This window comes from Mobula hypostoma, chromosome 12, assembly GCF_963921235.1.
Source record: "Mobula hypostoma chromosome 12, sMobHyp1.1, whole genome shotgun sequence".
Taxonomy (NCBI): Eukaryota; Metazoa; Chordata; class Chondrichthyes; order Myliobatiformes; family Myliobatidae; genus Mobula; species Mobula hypostoma.
In genome coordinates, this window is record NC_086108.1 from 8,636,786 (window position 1) to 8,660,818 (window position 24,033).

The 24,033-nt window shown below is 47.2% G+C and overlaps 1 protein-coding gene across 1 annotated transcript in view; it reads left to right on the plus strand.

The window, feature by feature from the left end:
* Window positions 1-23,016, plus strand: part of ppp1r14ab (protein phosphatase 1, regulatory (inhibitor) subunit 14Ab) — a 101,703-nt gene extending 78,687 nt beyond the window's left edge. The window contains exon 4 of the mRNA XM_063063596.1: window positions 20,402-23,016. Coding sequence (XP_062919666.1) covers window positions 20,402-20,491 — 90 coding nt within the window. The 3' untranslated portion in view covers window positions 20,492-23,016. The remainder of the gene's footprint in view (window positions 1-20,401) is intronic.
* The last annotated feature ends 1,017 nt before the right edge of the window (window positions 23,017-24,033 follow it).

Sequence of the window (24,033 nt, forward strand, 5' to 3'; positions counted from 1 at the left end):
TCGATAGGTTTCAAAGAGATTCTCCCTCTCATTCTTCTGAACTCCAGCGAGTACAGGCCCAGAGCCATCAAACGCTCCTCATACGTTAACCCTTTCGTTCACGGAATCTTTCTCATGCACCTGCAAGAAACCCACGCGGTCACGGGGAGAACGTACAAACTCCTTACGGTCAGCCGGAGGAATCGAACCCCAGTCGGTGATCAGATACGCCAGCCGCTACGCTGCTGTGCTGCCCACAATTGGTTCCATTACTCTCCCTGACGGAGAATCAGGATTGGGGGCATCTCTTGTGAAATGTGTTGTCTTTGCAGCAGCAGTAGCTGTACATTGCAATACATAATAACAGAACAAAGACATGACCTGGGTGATGAGGTTCCTTTAAGATAGACACTGCTTTTTTGAGGCATCACTCCTTGAAGATGTCATGGATACTACGGAGGCTGGTGCCCAGGATGGAGCTGACTATGTTTACAATCTCTGCAGCTTATTTTGATCCTGTGCCATGCCCCCACCCCCATCCCGTACCAAATGTGATGCAGCCAGTTAGAATGCTCTTCACAGTATATCATATACACTTTTGAGTGTTTTTGAAGTGTCACGTACCCCGTGACGGGTTAAAGATCCAGCAGAAATGGAGAACACTTTGGAGTCCAGTATTGCTATTAACTAATGGTATTTATTAGTAACTACACAATACAGGAATATAAAATGCAGATATATCAAACAGGTTAGCAATGATTATATATATATAAGTGTGTAAATATATGAAAACCAAGCTTCTTCGAGTCTAGGGGTAAATAGATAGTCTTACAATGATGAGTAAAGTTCAGTTCAGTTCGTGGTATTGAGTTGAGAGGTGATGGAGAGAGAGAGGGGGAGAGATTCGAGTCTTTAGGTGAGCTGACGCCATCAATCTTCCCATTGTCCTCCGAAATCCTTTAGAAGTCACTGACTGTGACCACAACAAAGGGGACCGTTCTTCTGTGGTGGAATTATCAACCCAGGCGAGGGTTGGACACACGAATAACTCCCCACCGGTCACACCCTTTTCACACTGCGAAAGCCACTGATGGATCCGCCTGATCGCACCTCCAAAACCCACCTTTTCGGTGGGCACAACAAAGCTCATTCAGTGTCCAAAACCATGTGTCTCCAGGTGTAACAGCTGACCTTCTATTTATCTCACCATGCTGAATACCAACTGTCCATCAAGCAGCTCCTCCCCTCTCTGTAAGAACTTGGAAGCTGCCAGTGTCCTTGCAGAAGTGTAAACATGCTGTGAGCAGTCTTCGCCTCTCTCTCTTTCTTTCTCTCTCTTTTGAACAAGGTGACTGTGTTCCACAACTCTCTCTCTCTCTTTTGAAAGCACAGTTCATAGGGGTAATTCAGGACCCCGTCACAGAAGACATACCAAATCTCCTCAAACTTCCAATGAAATATAGTCACTGCCGTGCATCGATATGTTGGGTCCAGGTTCGATCCTCACAGATACTGACACCCAGGATTTTAAAAGCATTCGAGTTCCCCAACTTTTCACTAAACTTTGATTCCAGTTTGTCCCTTTGCTCCTGTGCCCATCACCCTGCAGTTCTCAAATGAAAACACACATTTCGGTGACAATCAGGGCAGATGTTTGTCCGAACCTGTTGGAGGAATTGAAAGAGGAAATGAAGAAATGGACATATGAGAAAAGTTCCCCCAGTTTGTAAAGTTTGTGGTCCTGGCTGATTGATGACTGCTGTAGGCTTGGAATATTGTTTGGTTTAATATTGACCATAGGACACTGGAGCAGAAATAGACCATTCAGCCCATCGAGTCTGTTCCACCGTTCCATCATGGCTGATTTATTGTCCCTTTCAACCCATTCTCCTGCCTTCTCCCCATAATCTTTGACACCCTGATTAATCAAGAGCCCATCAACCTCCACTTTAAACACAGCCAATGATTTGGCCTCTACAACTAACTGTGGCAATTAATTCCACAGATTTACCACTCTCTGGCTGAAGAAATTCCTCCCCATCTCTGTTCTAAGTGGACATCCCTCTGTTCTGTGCCCTCTGGTCCTAGACTCAAGGCAGCAGAGGTCTGAGATCAGAGTTTTCCTTCTCCTAGATGAGGTGTCAACCATGTCTGATGAGCCCCATCTGCCCGAAGCGACTGGTTTTAAGGCACCAGCAACCCACCTTTGCCCCTCCTCATGTCGGTAGAAACGGTTCTGCCGGGCTTAGTAGCTTAGCCACACGTGAAGGCCCAGAGCTGGAGTTGATTGTCAGAGGCAATTTGAGGTGCGCACCATTGGGAACATTTCATAAGTAGTGGGAGCTTGTCCCCATTACCACTACACCTCCCCCCCCCCCGGCAGTTTTGACAACTTTAAGGAGCATCTAAAGGTGTTGGAGGAGCACATCCCATCTGAGTAGCCTCCAACCTGATGGCATGAACACTGGTTTCTCGAACCCTCCTCTCCTTTTCCATTTCCCCATTCTTCTTTCCCTTTCTCACCTTCTCTCCTTACCTGCCCATCACCTCCCTCTGGTACTCCTCCCTCTTCCCTTTCTTCCATGGTTTTCTCTCCTTTCCTATCAGATCTCCCTCCTCCAGCCCTTTATCCCTTTTATCAATCACATTCCCAGCGCTTACTTCACCCCATCCCCCTCTCCTGGTTTCACCTATCGCCCATCACCTTGGTCTTCTTCCTCCCCTCCTCCCACCTTCCGGCTCTGACTTAATTTTTCTTTTCCCCTGTCCTGAAGAAGGGTCTCAGCCCAAAACGTCGACTGTTCACTCTTTTCCATGGCTGCTGCCTGGCCTGCTGAGTTCCTCCAGCATTTTGTGTGTGGTGCTTGGAATTCCAGTATCTGCAGATTTGCTCATGATTAAAGGCTCGTTGATTTAATATGGCCAAATTGTTAGTTTGGAGAAAATTAGAAGTCGAACCTTTGAACCTTTATTTGACTTTGAGAAAAGATGGGGCTCATTTGCTCGCTATTATCATTTGAGTTAATTGATATAATTTTTCCATGATCTAATTGTAAATTTTTTAGTCTATTTTCTTTTCTTGCTGGCGGTTTGATGTTTATTTTTAGAAGCTTCTTGTATGACGCATGACTCTGGGGTTGTACACCTAATGGGTTCTTTCTTTTTCTCTCACTTTTCTGCTTAGTAGGTTTTTTTTGTTATCACAAAATTTTGTTTCAATCTTTAAGATAATGTTTTTTTTTGAGGCATTGTAAGTGTTGTTACTTCTATGTACTCATGTTATTTTTCCTGTATAATATAACAATAAAAAGATTTGAAAAGAAAAAGAAAAAATTTTTGGCCACGGCCAAGCCTGCGAGTCTCCGTGAGGCTGCCCATGTCTGCTGGAGGGCATGAGGTCTGTCCTGGGTGTTTAAGTTTTGTAACTTCAAAACGTTAAATTAATTCAAGGGAAACATGGGAATCGGGGAATGCAGGTTTAGGCGAGGCGTGCACATATCACATGGTAGCATGATGAAGTAGGCAATGAACATATTTATACCTGTAACCCGTAATGAATTATTTAAACAACTGACAATGGGGTTAGAGGACTGTGTATATACGTTGGTGGGAGGGAGGAACGGGGCTTGTTGTGCTGTTGTTGTTTTGTTGCTTACTGCGTCCTGTGTTGCTCTGCCGAGCATTGTGGCCGTGCTCTGTTGACACCGGAATGTGTGGCAGCACTCGCGGGCTTCCCCCAGCACATCGTCAGGTTGTGTTGGTTGTTTATGTAAACGACACTTTCCACTGTATGTTGTACAGTGAGGGCACGGGCCAAGTGGTTAAGGCATTGGACTAGCGACCTGAAGGTCGTGAGTTCGAGCCCCAGCTGAGGGAATGTGTTGTATCCTTGAGCAAGGCACTTAACCACACATTGCTCTGCGATGACACTGGTGCCAAGCTGTATGGGTTCTAATGCCCTTCCCTTGGACAACATTGGTGTCGTGGAGAGGGGAGACTTGCAGCATGGGCAACTGCCAGTCTTCCATACAACCTTGCCCAGGCCTGCGCACTGGAGAGTGAAGACTTTCCAGGCACAGATCCATGGTCACGCAAGACTAACGAATGCCTTTACTTGTACATAATCTTGAATTATCAGAATTAAATCTGAGGGCTAGAACACACATCTGTTGGGAAGGTAAGGATTAGTCAAAGTTCAAGGTAAATTTATTGTCAAACCAGATATACATCACCACCTGAGATTCATTTTCTTGCAGGCATTCACAGTAGATACAAAGAAACACCACAGAATCAATGAAATCCCATACACAAGACAGGCAAACAACCCATGTCCAAAAGACAACCAACTGCAAATAGAAAAAGAAAAAATATATATAATAATGAACAAACAAGCAATAAATATCGAGAACATGAGAAGAAAAGTCCTAGAAAGTGAGTCCATAGGTGGTGGGAACAGTTCAGAGTTGTGGTGAGTGAAGTTATCCCCTCTGGTTCAGGAGCCTGATGGTTGAGGGGTAGTAACTGTTCCTGAACCTGGTGGTGTGGGACCTGAGGCTCATTGTAGTGAGTGAAGTTATCCCCTCTGGTTCAGGAGCCTGATGGTTGTGGAGTAATAACTGTTCTTGAACCTGGTGGTGTGGGACCTGAGGCTCATTGTGGTGAGTGAAGTTATCCCCTCTGGTTCAGGAGACTGATGGTTGAGGGGTAGTAACTGTTCCTGAACCTGGTGGTGCAAATCCTGAGGCTCCTGTAACTCCATCCTAATGGCAGCAGTGAGAAGAGAGCATGGCCTGGGTGGTGGGGGTCCCTGATGAGGGATGTTGCTTTCCTGCAACAGCATTTCATGCAGATGTGCTCAGTGGTGGGGTGGGCTTTACCCGTGACGGACTGGGTCGTATCCACTATGTTTTGTAGGCTTTTCTGTTCAAGGGCCTTGGTGTTTCCATTCCAGGCTGTGAGGGAAAGTCAGCAAGGTACTTATTAAGGGAGAGTTGTGTCTGACTAACTGGGGAGGTATTGGTTTAACATTGTCACATAGACTGAGAGACACGGTCAGAAGCCTTTTTCTGCGTACTGTCCACACAGACCATTCTCAATATCTGTACACTGCGGTGGTACAAAAGGAAAACGGAACAGAGTGTGTTCGATTACAGATGCAGTGCAGGTGGGCAAGGGAAATGAAAAGGCCACCATGAGGTAAATTGGGAAAGTGAGTTCATCCTCATTGTACGAAATGTCCATCCAAGAGTCTGACAGCAGTGTGATAGAAGCTGTCTTCAAGCCTGGTGTTACGTGCTTTCAGGCTTTTGTGTCTTCTGCCCGATGGAAGAGGGAGAAGAGGGAATGTCCAGGATCAGCCAGGTCTTTGATTATTTATTGATTGATTGGGATACAGCACAGAACAGGCCCTTCTGGCCCTTCGAGCTGCGCTGCCCAGCAATCCCCCAGTTTAATCCCAGTCTAATCACGTGACAATTTACAATGACCAATCACCCTACAAATCGGTACGTCTTTGGATTGTGGAAGGGAACTGGAGCGCTTGGAGGAAACTCACACAGTCACGGGGAGAGTGTACATACTCTTTCCTGACAGCGGCAGGAATTACGTTGGCTGCTTTCCTGGGACATCAGGAAGCGTAGGTGAGTCCTGTTTTACAACAATTGTGCGTCAACTAGCAGGAGGATCTCAACCCCCCAACTGGCGTTTGACCAACGGCCACCTTCCCTGCCAAGATGGAGGCCTCTCTGATGCTTGGAGGTGCCAGACTCTCCTCTCGAGTATCTGTTCTGCCGGGTTTGTCTGGTGAACCTGAGATCACTAATTAGCTCAAAACATCATTCATTGCTGCAGTCGTGCCCACAGAGTTCACCCTCAAGCAATCACTTAAGTCCATCACCCCTACTGGGGCATAGGCTGCTGACAGGAGCCCTCCGTCCATCCTCTGTCCTGGGCCAGTTTTTCAAGTCGAAGGCCCTTCCTCCCCCCAGGGTCGAGGGCCGGTTCCGCTCACTGCCGCACAGCACTTACTCAACTCTACGCTGCACCAACGCCGGGGCTGGTCCGGGCTGCGAGCTCCCCGATGATCTGCCCCCAGTGTGATGAACCGACGCTGGGGCTGGTCCGAGCTGCGAGCTCCCCGATGATCTGCCCCCAGTGTGATGAACCGACGCCGGGGCTGGTCCGAGCTGCGAGCTCCCCGATGATCTGCCCCCAGTGTGATGAACCGACGCCGGGGCTGGTCCAAGCTACGAGCTCCCCGATGATCTGCCCCCAGTGTGATGAACCGACGCCGGGGCTGGTCCAAGCTACGAGCTCCCCGATGATCTGCCCCCAGTGTGATGAACCGACGCCGGGGCTGGTCCAAGCTACGAGCTCCCCGATGATCTGCCCCCAGTGTGATGAACCGACGCCGGGGCTGGTCCGAGCTGCGAGCTCCCCGATGATCTGCCCCCAGTGTGATGAACCAACGCCGGGGCTGGTCCGAGCTGCGAGCTCCCCGATGATCTGCCCCCAGTGTGATGAACCGACGCCGGGGCTGGTCCGAGCTGCGAGCTCCCCGATGATCTGCCCCCAGTGCGATGAACCGACACCGAGGCTGTGGGCCTGCTCCAGCTGACCGGGCCTCATGTCTGTGGACTCACTTCCATTCTGAATGCTGTTGCTTGCACAACCTTGTGTTTTTTCTCTCTGCGCATTGGATGTTTGTTGGTCTTTTCTTTCAACCGGCTATTTCGGGTTTCTTGTTTTGTGGCTGCCTGTAAGGAGACAAATCTCAAATTTGTATAATTTATACATATTTTGAGAACAAATGTACGTTGAACTTTGGAGCTTCTGTTGGCGTTTCAGTACCTTTAAGCAGTGAGGACAGGAATATTTTATTCCCTTGAGAGCTGGGTGCAAAATGTTGCCCATCTCTGGGACTGTCATGTGATGGATAGTTGCTACTCATCCAGCCAAGAACGATGATATGAATATTTGAGGAATATTCCAATTGAACTGTTTCCCATGTGACCTTTCATAGTGACATGTTCCTTTATATGGAAATTTGGACTGGACTTTTATAGATGGGAGTATCTTTGCCTGGCTGTATGCTTGGACACAATACTAGGGGCATTTTGACCAGCTCAGATGGTGACCATGGAAACAGGGAAGTGGAGTCTCTTTCACCCTTTCCACTTGGGATTGTGTCTGGCGACTTCGGTACATTGAAGGAAAGTACAAGGAGCATTTTATTGCAAGATGGTTGGAGAACAAACACTTCAGAATCAGGTTTATTATCGCTGGCATGTGCCGTAAAATTTGTTAACTCAGCAGCAGCAATTCGATGCAATGTGTAATATAGAAGAAGGAGAAGAAAAGTAAGTAAATAAATAAATAAGTTCCAGTATACATATATTCAATAAATCAATATCATGCAAAAAACAGAAATAATATATAATTAAAAAGTGAGGTAGTGTCCAAGGATTCAATGTCCATTTAGGAATCGGATATCAGAGGGGAAGAAGCTGTTCCTGAATCGCTGAGTGTGTGCCTTCAGGCTTCTGTACCTCCTCCCTGATGGTAACAGTGAGAAAAGGACATGCCCTGAGTGCTGGAGGTCCTTAATAATGGATGCTGCCTTTCTGAGACACCACTCCCTAAAGATGTCCTGGGTGCTTTGTAGGCTAGTGCCCAAGATGGAGCCGACTAAATTTACAACCTTCTGCAGCTTCTTTCGGTCCTGTGCAGTAGCCCCTCCATACCAGACAGTGATGCAGCCTGTCAGAATGCTCTCCACAGTGCAACTATAGAAGTTTTTGAGTGTATTTGTTGACATGCCAAATCTCTTCAAACTCCTAATAAAGTCTTGCCTTCTTTATAACTACATCAATATGTTGGGACCAGGTTAGATCCTCAGAGATCTTGACACCCAGGAACTTGAAACTGCTCACTCTCTCCACTTCTGATCTTTCTATGAAGATTGGTATGTGCTCCTTCGTCTTACCCTTCCTGAAGTCCACAATCAGCTCTTTCATCTTACTGACATTGAGTGCCAGGTTGTTGCTGCGACACCATTCCACTAGTTGGCATATCTCACTCCTGTACTCCCTCTTGTCACCACCTGAGATTCTACCAACGATGGTTGTATCGTCAGCAAATTTATCGCTGATATTTGAGCTATACCTAGCCACACAGTCAGTCACGGGTATAGAAAACAGAGACTACGAAGGACTTAGACAGTTTAGGAGAATTGGCGAAGAAATGAGAGATGGAATACAGAGTTGGGAAATGTTTGGTCATGCACTTCGGTAGAAGAAATGAAAAAGTTGACTATTTTCTAAATGGAGAGAAAATACAAAAAAACGGAGGCACAAAGGGTTTTGGGAGTCCTTGTGCAGGATCCCCTAAAAGTTAATTTGCAGGTTGAGATCATGGTGAGGAAGGCAAGAGCAATGTCAGAATCAGAATCAACTTTATTATCACCGGCATGTGATGTGAAATTTGTTAGCTTAGCAGCAGCACTTCAAAGCAATACATAATCTAGCAGAGAGAGAAAAAATAATAATAATAAAGTAAAACATAATAATAAATAAACAAATAAATCAATTATGTATATTGAATGGATTTTTAAAAATGTGCGAAAACAGAAATACTGTATATTAAAAAAAAGTGAGTTAGTGTCCCAGGGTTCAATGTCTATTTAGGAATTGGATGGCAGAGGGGAAGAAGCTGTTCCTGAATCGCTGAGTGTGTGCCTTCAGGCTTCTGTACCTCCTACCTGATGGTAACAGTGAGAAAAGGACATGCCTTGGGTGCTGGAGGTCCTTAATAATGGACGCTGCCTTTCTGAGACACTGCTCCTTGAAGATGTCCTGGGTACTTTGTAGGCTAGTACCCAAGATGTAGCCGACTAAATCTGCAACCCACTTTCGGTCCTGTGCAGTAGCCCCTCCATATCAGACAGTGATGCAGCCTGTCGGAATGGTCCTGGTGCAGGTCGATGGGAGAAGGTAGTTTAAATGGCTTGGCCTTGACCAGAAGGGCCGAAGGGCCTGTTTCTGTGCTGTATTTTTCTATGACTCTATGACTCTGAGACAGGAGAGGGATAATAAATCAGCCATGATAGAATGGCAGAGCAGATTCGATGGGCTGAATGGCCTAATTCTGCTCCTGTGTCTTAGGTCTTTTGGTCAAAGTGTGTGGGCACATGACCAAGTGGTTAGGCCATTCGACTAGCGATCTGAAGGTTGTGAGTTCGAGCCCCAGCCGAGGCAGTGTGTTATGTCCTTGAGCAAGGCACTTAACCACACAGTGCTCTGCGACGACACTGGCCCTTGCCCTTCCCTTGGACAGCACTGGTATTGTGGAGAGGTGAGACTTGCAGCATGGGCAACTGCCGGTCTTCCATACAACCTTGCCCAGGCCTGCGCCCTGGAGACTGAAGACTTTCCAGGCGCAGATCCATGGTCTCACAAGACTAACGGATGCCTTTATGGTCAAAGTCAAGTCGTACACAAGTGCATGTAGATACAATGAAGAGCTTACATGCAGCAGCTTCTGCCCCACTGTTATCAGACTCTTGAAGGGACCTTGTGTAAGTTAAGCTCAGGTCTCGGGAGGAAGAAACCAGAGGTCCATGAGCCAGTCCCCTCGTCCGAGAATTAGAGGTGGAGGCCATCAGCAACTTTAATTATCTGGGTGTTATTATTTCAGAAGACCTGCTCTGGGCCCAGCACGTAAATGCAATTATGAAGAAAACACAGCACCGCCTCTACTTCCTTAAGAGTTTGTGGAAATCCGGCTTTGACAAACTTCTGTGGATCAACACACTGGAGACTGCAGAGCCCAGAGGCTGTCTTCAACTTCACCAGTGACTTTAATCGAGTGTTGCTGACGAAAGTCTCTCCAAAGTTTGTCAGCACATTCAGGTGAGCACCCGTGGAGATAACACACTTGACCACTGCTACACTCCCTTCTGCAACGCTTACAAAGCTCTCCTTTGCCCAGCTTTTGGAAAATCAGATCATTCTTCGATCCTGCTTTTGCCGACGAACAAGCAGAAGCTGAAACAGGAGGCGGCCATAGTTAAAACCGTCCGCTGTTGGTCCGACCAGTCGGCCTCCACGCTGCAGGACTGCTTTGATGACGTCGACAGGAATGTCTTCCATGATGAGGATGTCTCCGAGTTCACGGATGGAGTCACATGCTTCATCCGGAAGTGCATCGACGATGTTGTCCCCCAGAAGTCGGTCAGGGTTTTCCCGAACCAGAAACCCTGAGTCAATAGTTCCGTGCAAGCAGCACTTACTACGCGACATCGAGCTTGCATCACCAGCAATCAGCAGGAGCTCAAGAAAAGCAGCTATGATCTGCGCAAAGCTATCAAGGCTGTGAAACAATAATACATGGACAAGATTGAGTCAAGATTCACAATGATCACATGATTTGTGGCGAGGGCTGGATACCATCACAGACTTCAAAGCCAAAGGTTGTGGTGCTGCCAACATCGTGGCCTCTCTCCCAGATGAGCTCAATCGCTTTTATGCTGGTTCAATGTCACTAACTCTGAGCCTCTGAGGAAAGCCACCGTTACAACCTGCAAGCTGGTCATCTCTGAGGCTGAGGTACGCAGATGTTTCCAACGAGTGGACAGTCACAAGGCTACGGGACCGGACGGCATCTCAGGGTGAGTACTCAGGATGTGCCCAGCACAAATGGCAGGTGTGTTTACAGACATCTTTAATCCCTTCCTCTCCCAGTGTAGAGTGCCCTCCTGCTTCAAATTATCCACTATTGTCCCTATACCTAAAAAGGCCAAGGTAACATGTCTGAACAACTGGTGCCCTGTCACAATCAACTCAATAATAATCAAATGCTTTGAGAGGCTGCAGCTTGCTACCACCCACACTGGACCCAATACAGTTTGCCTACCAACACAACCGATCGACAGATGATGCAATAGCTTCTGCTCTACATACCGTCCTTACACATCTGGAGAAGAAGGATGCTTATGTGAGAATGCTGTTTTGGACTACAGTTCAATATTCAACACAATAATTCTCTCCAGGCTTGACAAGAAGCTCAGAGACCTCGGCCTTCACCCTGCCTTGTGCAGCTGGATCCTGGACCTCCTGTCAGATCGCCAGCAGGTTGTAAGAGTGGGCTCCCTCACCTCCACCCCTCTGACTCTCAACACCTGAGCCCCTCAGGGCTGCGTACTCTCCCCTCCTTTACTCCCTGTTTACCCATGACTGTGTCGCCACACACAGCTCTGATCTGCTAATTAAATTTGCTGGCGACACTATATTGATTGGCCTAATCTCAAACAATAACGAGCTGGCCTACAGGGAAGAAGTCATCTCTCTGACACAGTGGTGTCAAGAAAACAACCTCTCCCTCAATGTCGCAAAAACAAAGGAGCTGGTTGTGGATTACAGGAGGAATGGAGACAGGCTAACCCCTATTGACATCAATGGATCCAGGGTTGAGAGGGTAAACAGCTTCAAGTTCCTCAGCATCCACATCACCGAGGACCTCACGTGATCTGTACACACCAGCTGTGTGGTGAAAAGGGCACAACAGCGCCTCTTTCATCTCAGACGGTTGAAGAAGTTTGGTATGGGCCCCCAAATCCTGAGAACATTCTACAGGGGCACAGTTTTGAACACCCTGACTGGCTGCATCATTGTCTGGTATGGGATCTGTACCTCCCTTAATCGCAGGACTCTGCAGAGAGTGGTGCGGACAGCCCAGCGCATCTGTCGTTGTGAACTTCAGGACATTTACAAAGACAGGTGTGTAAAAAGGGCTAGAAGGATCATTGGGGACCCGAGTCACCCCAACCACAAACTGTTCCAGCTGCTTCCATCCGGGAAGCGGTACCACAGCAGAGAAGCCAGGACCAACCGAGTCTGGAACAGCTTCTTCCACCAGGCCGTCAGACTGTTTAACTTACACTGATTTGAGTGTATCCTATGTTACATTGACTGTTCTATTTAATATAAATTATTATAAATTACTATGATTGCACATTTAGATGGAGATGTAATGTAAAGATTTTTACTCCTCATGTATGTGAAGGATGTAAGAAATAAAGTCAATTCAATTCAATTCGAGATGTGTAGTGGAGAGTATATTGACTGGCTGCATCACAGCCTGGTTTGGAAACACTAATGCTCTTGAACGGAAAATCCTACAAAAAGTAACGGCCTATTCTGTCACCCCAATCTGCGCCTTGTAAGGCATGGAAATGCCGGACGCAGGTCTCTCATGGTCTGAGTCGACGTTCCCTCCCCCTGTCACCCCAGCCGAATCATGGGACAATTGACAATGACCAATTAACCATCTAACTGTACGTCTTTGCACTGTGGGAGGAAACTGGAGCACCTGGGGGAAACCCATGCGGTCCCGGGGAGAAACGTTCAGATTTTCTAAGAGAGGACGCCGGAATTGAACTCTGGAATCCAGCACCCCTGAGCTGTAATAGTGCCGTGCTAATCACTACGTTACCGTGGCACTCCATGGTCGTCGCATCCTTGATGCAGCAGCTCCTGTAGACTAGGCTCGGTGCTGATACTGTGTAGAATCAGTGGGTTGGTCTCTATAACGAACAAGGTGCTATGGAGGAGAGCAGGAGTAGATACGGCAAACGGCAAATGGCCACGGGCGTTCAAGTTTGTGAGGGGGACTGACTGAACGGCTGTCTCCCTGCATTGGGGCGTTTGGAAGTGAGGGGGGCATGGCCTTGGGACAAGGGAACCACCAAGTAGGATAAGATGGGAAGTCTCATCTTTGTTTGCCAGTCTTTGGAAATCTTCACAGTGGGCAGGGGATGGTTGGTTAACTATGTGCAGAACATAGAACACTACAGCGCAATACAGGCCCTTTGGCCCACAATGTTGTGCTGACCTATCAACCTAATCTAAAATCAATTCAACCCTTCCCACCTATATAACCCTCCATTTTTCTGTCATCCACGTGCCAATCTCTTAACTGCCCCTGGTGTATTTGCCTCTGCCGCTACCTCTGGCCACACGCCTACCGCTCTCTGTGTGAAAAAAACACTATCTCCTCCATCCTCCCCTCCATACTTTCCCCCCATCACCTTCAAATTATGACCCCTCATATTAGCCCAGCAAATAATGTCTCTGGCTATCCACTCCATCTATGCCTTTTATCATTTTGTACACTCTATCGAGTCAGCTCTCATCCTCCTTCGCTCCAGAGAGAAAAGCCCTAGCTCACTCAACCCATCCTCATAAGACATGCTCTCTAGTAAATCTCCTCCGCACCCTCTTTCAAATACAACCATATAACAATTACAGCACGGAAACAAGCCATCTCGGCCCTTCTAGTCCGTGCCGAACTCTTACTCTCACCTCGTCCCACCAACCTGCACTCAGCCCATAACCCTCCATTCCTTTCCCGTCCATATATCTGTCCAATTTAACTTTAAACGACAACATCAAACCTGCCTCAACCACTTCTGCTGGAAGCTCGTTCCACACAGCCACCACTCTCTGAGTCATGTTACCCCTAAACTTTTGCCCATTTCCCCCAGGATCAATGAAGTATGACTATGACTATTAACTCTCAACTCATGTCCTCTTGTTTGAATCTCCCCCATTCTCAATGGAAAAAGCCTATCCACGTCAACTCTATTTATCCCCCTCATAATTTTAAATACCTCTATCAAGTCCCCCCTCAACCTTCTACGCTCCAAAGAATAAAGACCCAACTTGTTCAACCTTTCTCTGTAACTTAGGTGATGAAACCCGGATAACATTCTAGTAAATCTTCCCTGTATGCATCCTTCCTGTATTGAGGTGACCAGAACTCAAGTGTGGTCTGAGTGTGTTTATGACTGAGGCTGTTTCACATTTGACTTGTAAACAGCAAGGGATTGGAATGTGGAGAGAACAGATGGGCGAGGAGGCTGTGACCACGAGACGGGGCAGACGTCAAAGCCACACTCCTGTTCTTCAGAGAAGGGCGTCACACCTAGCACTCCCTAAGATACTGAGAGAGTTAAAGCACAGAGGCATTGAGCAGGTCAGGGAGGGAGCTACATACATGGAGAGTGCCCCAAGCCACATCACGGAAGCATTGGTGTTCCAACCTCACCAACGGGATATGATTAAGATTACCTTTATTTGCCACATGTACGTCAAAATGGTTGGGTTGAGTTGTTCTCTGACCTTGGCAATCCATTTGCAAATGTTTCATCACCGTACGAGGGGACATCGTCAGTGCGCTGTTCACTTGTGGTATGCCTTCCGAATGCTTTCTCTTGAAGTCTCTAGCCATGAAGATCAAGAGGGGCACAGATTCGACTGGGCATCAGTGAGAGTCGTGGCACAAGCAAACCGCAGCATGCAAGAGAAGTGTGGTTTTCTGCAAACAATTCTCTGAACAGACATGTAAACTTCAATCCCATTTGTAGGCCAATTCCAGACCACGTACAAAGTTCGTCGCACAACCCATCAGCTACAAGACCCCCTCCCTATGTCACAATTGAATTTCTGTAATGACGACCAATTAGCTGATGGATGAACTGGGCAGTGGGATTCCATTGGATGCCTTCCTCACCCCCACTTTCTGTTTTCCGAAGGGATCGCTCCCTACGCGACTCCCTTGTCCTTTCGTCCCTCCCATTGATCTCCCTCCTGATAGCTATCCTTGCAAGTGGGCAAGTGCTACACCTGCGCCTACACCTCCTCCCTCACTACCATTCAGGGCCTCAAACAGTCCTTCCAGGTGAGGCGTCTCTTCACCTGTGAGTCTGTTGGGGTCACCTACTGTATCCTGTGCTCCCGGTGTGTCCTCCTGTAGATCAGTGAGACTTGACGTAGATTGGGAGACTGCTTCGCCAAGCGCCTACACTCTGTCCGCCAGAAAAAGCAGGGTCTCCCAATGGCCACCCATTTTAATTCTACTTCCATTCCCATTTTGACATGTCAGTCCATGGCCTCCTCTGCTGTCGCGATGAGGCCACACTCAGGTTGGAGGAACAACACCTTATATTCCATCTAGGTAGCCTCCAACCTGATGGCATGAACATCGATTTCTCGAACTTCTGGTAATTACCCCCACCCCTTCACCATTCCCCCATTCCCCTTTCCCTCTCTCACCTTATCTCTTTACCTGCCCATCTCTCTGGTGCTCTTCCCCCTTCCCTTTCTTCCATGGTCTTCTCCCCTCTCCTATCAGATTCCCCCTTCTCCAGTCCTTTATCTCTTTCACCAATCTACTTCCCAGTTCTCACCCTCCCCCTCTTCAGGTTTCACCTGTCACCTACCACCTCGTACTTCTTCCTCCCTTTCCCCACCTTCCTGCTCTGACCTCATCTTTTTCTTCCAGTCCTGATGAAGGGTCTGGGCCCAAGAGGTTGACTGTTTACCATAGACGCTGCCTGGCCTGCTGAGTTCCTCCGGCATTTTGTGTGTGTTGCTTTGGACTTGCAGCATCTGCAGATTTTCTCTTGTTTGTGCAATACTCCAGATGCGGGCTTAACCAGAATTTTATAAAGTTCCAACATAACTTCTTGACTTTTGAACTCACTGCCTCGATAAATAAAACAAAGCATTCCATAAGCCTTCTTAACCACCCTTTTGTAATCTTATAAACCTCTATCAGATCTCCCCTGGGTCGCCACCGCTCCAGTGAAAACAACCCAAGTTTATCCAGCCTCTCATAGCAGTGGGGAGATTTAATGGGACCTGTCTTTGAGCCTGGTGGCACATGCTTTCAGGCTTTTGTACCTTCTGCCCAGTGGGAGGGGGAGTAGAGAGAATGTCGGAGATGGACGGGGTCCTTGATGATGCTGGCTGCTTCACTGGGGTAGTGAGAAGTGTAGACAGAGTTCGCCGAGGGGTGGCTGGTTTCTGTGATGTGCTGAGCCACGCCCAGGATGTTCTTGGACCTGGTGGTGTGTCACCCTTCTGGAAAGAACGCAAGCCAATTCCAGCAACACGCGTCTTTGGGGCGTGGGAGGAAACGGGAACACTCAGGCACAGATTCCGAGATGGGGAAGGTGTGAGGAATGTGAGCGCATCTTCGATGCGTCCCTCAACACGTACTCCTGCCGCCTGGAGTGTGCCGGTCAGCAGCATTCTCCCATGGACGCCCCGATGTGCTGGCAGACCGAAAGGAAAGGGTGTCTTTCACTGCGTTGACGTCTGTCTGTGTCCCCGGGAACAGCCCGTAGCTTCTGCCTTGCAGCTGGTCAGGTTCCTCCATACCCTGTATATGTGGAGTCTGCACCTTCTGCCAGTGGCTGCGTGGGCTTTCTCCCGCATCTCACAGGCGTGCAGGCTGGTGGCCACGATGGGCGACAGTTCCTTCCCTCAGGCCATTAGGCTTCTGAACTGCCTGCTGCATCTCACTCGAAGTGTCACTGGTTAATCTGTTCTGTACCTGACAATATCTAATTTATGCACTTTACTGTGTTTATCTAACTGTAGATTTCATCCTTCCTTTCCCAAGTTATTGTGTGTTATAAGTACTACTGTGTTTAACACCCTGATCCAGAGAAGCGTTGTCTCATTTGACGGTATACTTGTGTAGAGTTAAGTGACAATAAACTTGACTTAATTGTTCACTGTAAATTACCACTGGTATATCAGTGAGGGAAAGAGTCTGGGGAGATTTCAAGCAACACACATAAAAGTTGCTGGTGAACGCAGCAGGCCAGGCAGCATCTCTAGGAAGAGGTACAGTCGACGTTTCAGGCCGAGACCCTTCGTCAGTTTTTTATGTGTGTTGCTTGAAATTCCAGCATCTGCAGATTTCCTCGTGTCTGGGGAGATTTAATGGGACCTGTGGACTGCAAGTCCATTCAGCCCACAATATTGTGCTGAACCAGCTAAAAAGCAAATCAAGAACACCCAAACATTAACCCTTCCTACCTACACAATGCCCATATCCCTCCATCTTCCTCACATCCATGTGCCTATCCAAACATCTCTTCAAAGTCTCGAATGTATTTGCTTCTACCACCAGACCAGGCAGTGGAACCACCATGCTCTGAGTAAAAAAACTTACCCCTGGCATCCCTTTTTAACCTCCGCCCTCTCACCTTCAATGCATGCCCTCTGGTATTAGACATCTCAACCCTGGGAAACAGATATTCCCTGTCCACTCTATCTATGCCTCTCATAATCTTATAAACCTCTATCAGCTTCCTATAGTGGGGCAACTAGAACTGTATGCAACACTGCAGGTGTAGCCTAACCATAAATATTAATTTTTCAATTAATTTTCCAGTAATTACGGTTCAGCTGCTTCTGTATTCTCTCTGGAAGCTTCCTAGTGTTGTGCAGCAGGTGTCACACCGCTGAAATCTGTCTACTTGATAAGTTAATTGTTACCACTGGAATTTGTGTTATCTCCAGCCTGAGTAGGAGACGACCACAGCTGCTTTTTTCCTTCCTCTTTGCTATGTCCTCTCAGCTCCTCTTTCTTTGTTCATTATTTGTTCTTGTAACACTTAGTAAAATTGCTTCGCAATAAGTTTGATGCCTCAGTCCTGGCTCCCAGATAAGTTTGGGATCGCGCTTCATCGGGATCCGGCGGTGGGCTAATCACCTACGATACCGTACAAAAGTCGTATGTGTGATGCGTGGTGCGTAGTGGCTAGCGCAACACCTTGCAGTACAAACGACCCGGGGTCAATGCACACAGCTGCTTGTAAAGAGATTGTACTTCCTTCCTGTGCCCAGGTGCTGCGGTTCCCTCCCCCAGCCCGGAGGCATATCTGTTGGTAAGTTAATTGGATATTGTAAATTGTTCCGTGATCAGGATAGGGTTAAATCGGGAGTTACTGGGTGACGTGGCTCGAAGGGCCGGCAGGGGCTGTTCCACACTGTTTCTCAATCAATCAATAAACAAACAGAAATATATATACCTACAGTACTGTCCAAAAGTCTTAGGCACATATAAGTAGCTAGGGTGCCTAAGACTCTCTCACAGTGCTGTATGTGTCAATGTGGAGCAGGGAGCGAGTTTGTAAATCTGGTGGGAGCAAGGGATGCTGGGGGTGGGAGGGTTGCTACTGACACACCAGCCCTGAGACACCAGGCAAGGTCATTTGATTCCAAACAATTGTGTTATTGATCATTACTGTCTCTCTGGTGCTTCCGGCTCCCTCCTTTTCCCAGCCATGATTCCCCTCTCCCTGCCCCCTTCCCACTCTCAGTCCACAATAGAGACCCATATCAGAATCAGGTTTATCATCACTCATATACGTCATGAAACATCTTTTTTGTGGCAGCAGTACAGAGCGATACATAAATTACCACAGTACTGTGCAAAAGTCTTCCGCTCCCCAGCTCTATAGAGTACTCTTCCACTTCCGCACAGTGCTGTAGATACTTGTCATTTTCCAGTAATTATGGATTTTTTCTAGAAGCTTCTTAGTCTTCAGTAGCAGGTGTCATGCTGCTGAAATCTGCTGATCTTGTAGGTTAATTTTTATCACTGGAATTTGTGTTATCTCTATCTGAGTAGTTTGCTTAGCATACACATTTCATTCTGCGCAGTTTGACTCTATGACTTCTAATGGATGTTCAACATTCAAAATAAATTTTATATTCAAAGTATATATATATACACTTTGAATATAAAATTTATATATTTTAAAATTCCATATATATATGTAACCATATACAAGCCTGAGATTCTTTTTCTTATGAACATACTCATGATGGAATCAATGAAAGACCACCAAACTAGGGAGTTGAGAGTGCAGAAGACAACAAAACTGTGCAAATACAAAAAGAGAAAAATAACAATAAATAAATACTGCTACTACTACGTCGACTCAGGCCTAGGGGGCCAGCATCAGGCACGACGATGATAAATAAATAAGCAATTAAAACCATGAGCATGAGGTGCAGTGAGATCATCAGTCATTTCAATGACGAGGCAAGTTGAGTGAAGTTATCCCCTTTTATTCAGGAGCCTGATGGTTGAGGGGTAGTGACTTTTCTTGAACCTGGTGGTGCAAGTCCTGAGGCTCCTGTACCTTCTTTCTGATGGCAGCAGTGAAAAGAGAGCATGTCCTGGGTAGTGGGGGTCCCTGATGAGGGATGCTGCTTTCCTGCGACAGCGTTTCATGTAGATGTGCTCAGTGGTGGGGAGAGCTTTGTCTGTGACGGACTGGACCGTATCCATTACTACGCTCTGTCCGCCAGAGAAAGCAGGATCTCCCAGTGGCCACACATTTTAATTCCACATCCCATTCCCATTCTGACATGTCTATCCACGGCCTCCTCTACTGTGAAGATGAAGCCACACTCAGGTTGGAGGAACAACACCTTATATTCCGTCTGGGTAGCCTCCAACTCGATGGCATGAACATCGACTTCTCTAACTTCCGCTAGGCCCCACCTCCCCCTCGTACCCCATCCATTATTTATTTATTATTATTTTTTTCCTCTCTCTCCTTTTTCTCCCTCTGTCCCTCTCACTATACTCCTTGCCCATCCTCTGAGCTTCCCCCCTCCCCCTTTCTTTCTCCACGGACCTCCTGTCCCCTGATCCTCTCATATCCCCTTTGCCAATCACCTGTCCAGCTCTTGGCTCCATCCCTCCCCCTCCTGTCTTCTCCTGTCATTTGGATCTTCCCCTCCCCCTCCCACTTTCAAATCTCTTACTATCTCTTCTTTCAGTTAGTCCTGACGAAGGGTCTCGGCCTGAAACGTCGACTGTACCTCTTCCTAGAGATGCTGCCTGGCCTGCTGCGTTTGCCAGCAACTTTGATGTGTGTTGCTTCCATTACTTTTTGTAGGATTTTCCGCTGAAGGGCATTGGTGTGTTTCCATACCAGGCTGTGATGCAGCCAGTCAGTACACTCTCCACTATATATAAAAGACAGTTCCGAAATGCAAGTCTTTCTCCTGGGGTTACAGATACACTAGATGTTTCCGGAAGGTTCTGTCGGCATTGAATAAGTGGTGAGGCTTTCTTTCCGTGTGCCTGGAAACATGTCGGACCTTGCGTAAAGTCATAGAAAATTACAGCCCAGAAACAGGCCCTTCGGCCCATCTAGCCAAAATCGTATCAGCTGCCTACTCCCATGGGCCTGCTCTGCATCCATACCCCTCCATACCCCTACCATCTATGTACTTCACTTCTCTTAGATATTAAATACAAGCTTGCATGCACAGTCTGTGAAGGCGCTCGTACCACACCCTCACCACCCTCTGAATGAAGAGGTTTCCCCTCATGTTCCCCTTAAACTTTTCTCCTTTCACCCTCAATGCAGAACCTCTGGTTGTCTTCCCTCCCAATGTGAGTGGAGAGAGCCTGCTCGCATTTACCCTGCCTGTACCCCCTCATAATTTTGTACACCTCTGTCGAATCTCCTCTCGATCTTCTACATCTCAAGGGATAAAGCATCTCAGCTACTGACTGACGGCAGCCTTCTGTTGTTCCCTTCCAGGAATTCATCAGGGAGCTGGTAACGAAACTCCAGGGGCTCCACAAGGTGCAGGTGCAGAGAGTGGGGCTTCAGGAAGGCAAGCAGCACTGAGACGCGCCACTCACTCTGTCAGCTCTCGTTCGGACCTCCTCCCAAGTTACTGCCCCATCAGAGTCACCCCACAATTGCCCTCGGACCCCAACACCTCCCACCGATGCAGAATAAGCTTTCAAAGGAAGTTATCTTGCCAAATATATTATGTTCTGTTTGATGCTGTTTTAATATTCAGATTAAAGTTTACAATAACTCAGTGACGATGTTTTACGTGTAACCACAGTCCCAGCTTGTGTCCATGCTGTGGACTGCTGATTCGGCGGGACAGGTTCAGAATCCGAGTTGAGTTTAGTATTACCGGCACGTGACGTGAAACTTGTTGTTATGTGGCAGCAGTACATTGCCATATGTAATAATAAAAGCTGTAAATTACAGTAAGTACATATATTAAAAAAAGTTAAATTAATTAAGTAGTGCAGAAAAAAAGAGGAAAAAAAGTACTGAGGTAGTGTTCTTGGATTGAATGTCTATTCAGAAATCGGATGTTCCTGAATCGCTGAGTGTGTGTGTCTGCAGGCTCCTGTACCTCCTCCCTGATGGTAGCAATGGGAAGAGGGCACGTCCTGGGGGATGGGGGCTCTTAGTCCTTTTTTGAGCCATCGCTCCTTGGAGGTGCCCGGGATGCGACAGAGGCTAGTGCCCGTGATGAGGCTAAGCTTACATCTGTCTGCAGTGGCACCACCCCTCCCCACTCCCCCCACACCAGACGGTGATGCAGCCAGTTAGAATGCTCTCCACGGTACATCGGAGAAACCTGCACGTGCATTTGGTGACATACCACATCTCCTCAAACTCCTAGTGAATATACCTGCCGCTGTGCCTTCTTTGCAGCTGCGTTAGGCCCAGGTTCGATCCTCACAGACACCGAGACCCAGGCACCTGAAAGCATTCGAGTTCCCCAGCCTTTCACCAAACTTTGCATGCAGCTTGTCCCTTCGCTCCTGTGCCCATCACCCTGCGGTTCTCAGATGAAAACAAGTATTTCAGCCACAGTCAGAGCAGATGTTTGTCCGAACCTGTCGGAGGAATTCAAATAGGAACAGAAGAAAAATTCACCCCTCCCTGATTCAGGACTAATCGCCCAGTTTGTGCCTGGGTGGCCATTCACTAACTCTGCTACGAGGCCCTGTGGGTAGGGAAGTTGGAGGGCGACGAAGCATGAATCGGCCTTGTTCCTGCTCTCCACGGCTCACGCACTGCCACCAGAGGCAGTGGGTTCCATTCGGCAGTTACCGAGGAGCCAATGGCGGTGAAGCAGTTAAGTCCCTGGACCACCAGTTCAAATCCCACCCACGCCAGCTGTAAAATGTAAACTCGTGTAATTAAATAACTCTAGAATTTAAAAGTCTTAACAGTAATGAATAAACTGCCTAAACACATCTGTTTCTGTTTACTGGCATTCTTTGGAGCAGTAAATCTGCAGTTCTTGTCCAGTCTGGGCTCTGTGCGACTCCCAGGTCATTTGTGAGGCTTGAGTTGTGGCTGCTATCCCTACCTGGAGTGTTCAGAGCAATTGATGGTTCTGGGCCTGTACTCACAGGAGATTAGGGAGAATCTCACTGAAACCTATCAAATATTGAAAGACCTAGGTCGAGTTGATGTGAAGAGGTTGTTGCCTAGAGTGGGAGAGTCTAAGACCAGAGAGCACAACCTCAGAATAGAGGGATGTCCAATGACACAGAACATAGACCAGTATAGCATAGGAACAGGCCGTTCGGCCCACAATGCTGTGCCGAACCATCAAAAAAGCAAATCAAAAACACTAATCCCTCCTACCGACACAATGTCCACATCCCTCCATGTTCCTCACATCCATGTGCCTATCCAAATGTCTCTTAAAAGCCTCTAATGTATTTGCCTCTACTACCAGACCAGGCAGCACATTCCAGACATCCACCACTCTCTGAGTAAAAAACTTACCCCTCACATCCCCCTTGAACTTCCCCCTCTCACCTTGAATGCATGCCCTCTGGTATTAAACATTTCTACCTTGGGAAACAGATACACTCTACTCTATCTATGCCTCTCATAATCTTATAAACCTCTATCAGATCTCCCCTCAGCCTCTGGCACTCCAGAGAAAACAACCCAAGTTATCCAGCCTCTCCTGATAGCACATGCCCTCTAAACCTGGCAGCATCCCGGTAAATCTCTTCTGCGCCCTCTCCAAAGCCTCAACATCCTTCCTATAGTGGGGCAACCAGGACTGTATGTAATACTGCAGGTGTAGCCTAACCAGAGTTTTATAATGTTAGAAAGGAGATGAAGAGGAATTTCTTTAGCCAGAGGGTGGTGAATCTGTGGAATTCGTTGCCACAGACAGCTGTGCAGGCCAAGTCATTGGGTACATTTAAGGCAGAGGTTGACAGGTTCTTGATTGGTCAGGGCGTGAAGAGTTACAGGGAGAAGGCAGCAGACTGGGCTTGAGAGGGATAATAAATCAGCCATGATGGAATGGCACAACAGACACAATGGGCTGAATGGCCTAATTCTGCTTCAATGACTTAAATAAAAGTTTGGAATCTGAATCACCAGCATATGTCGTGAAATTTGTTGTCTTTGGGGTGTCAGAACAATGCAATACATAATAAAAAAGGGAAAAAACTGAATTACAGTCAGTATATATATTAAATAGTTAACGTAAATAAGTAATGCAAAAACAGAAACTTCAGAGGCTGACACTGGGAAATGTCAACTTGTTTCAACTTGATCATGGACAAGGATAGATCTGGTCCTAGGGTTGAGGTTCTGAACTGGAAGAAGGCCAAATTTGAAGAAATGAGAAAGGATCTAAAAAGCGTAGATTGGGACAGGTTGTTCTCTAGCAAGGATGTGATCGGTAGGTGGGAAGCCTTCAGAGGAGAAATTTTGAGAGTGCAAAGTTTGTGTGATCCTGTCAGGATTAAAGGCAAAGTGAATAGGAATAAGGAACCTTGGTTCTCAAGGGATATTGCAACTCTGATAAAGAAGAAGAGGGAGTTGTGTGACATGTATAGGAAACAGGGAGTTAATAAGGTGCTTGAGGAGTATAAGAAGTGCAAGAAAATACTTAAGGAAGAAATCAGGAGGGCTAAAAGAAGACATGAGGTTGCCTTGGCAGTCAAAGTGAAGGACAATCCAAAGAGCTTTTACAGGTATATTAAGAGCAAAAGGATTGTAAGGGATAAAATTGGTCCTCTTGAAGATCAGAGTGGTCGGCTATGTGCGGAACCAAAGGAAATGGGGGAGATCTTAAATAGGTTTTTTGCGTCTGTATTTACTAAGGAAACTGGCATGAAGTCTATGGAATTAAGGGAAACAAGTAGTGAGATCATGGAAACTGTACAGATTGAAAAGGAGGAGGTGCTTGCTGTCTTGAGGAAAATTAAAGTGGATAAATCCCCGGGACCTGACAGGGTGTTCCCTCGGACCTTGAAGGAGACTAGTGTTGAAATTGCAGGGGCCCTGGCAGAAATATTTAAAATGTCGCTGTCTACAGGTGAGTTGCCGGAGGATTGGAGAGTGGCTCATGTTGTTCCGTTGTTTAAAAAAGGATCGAA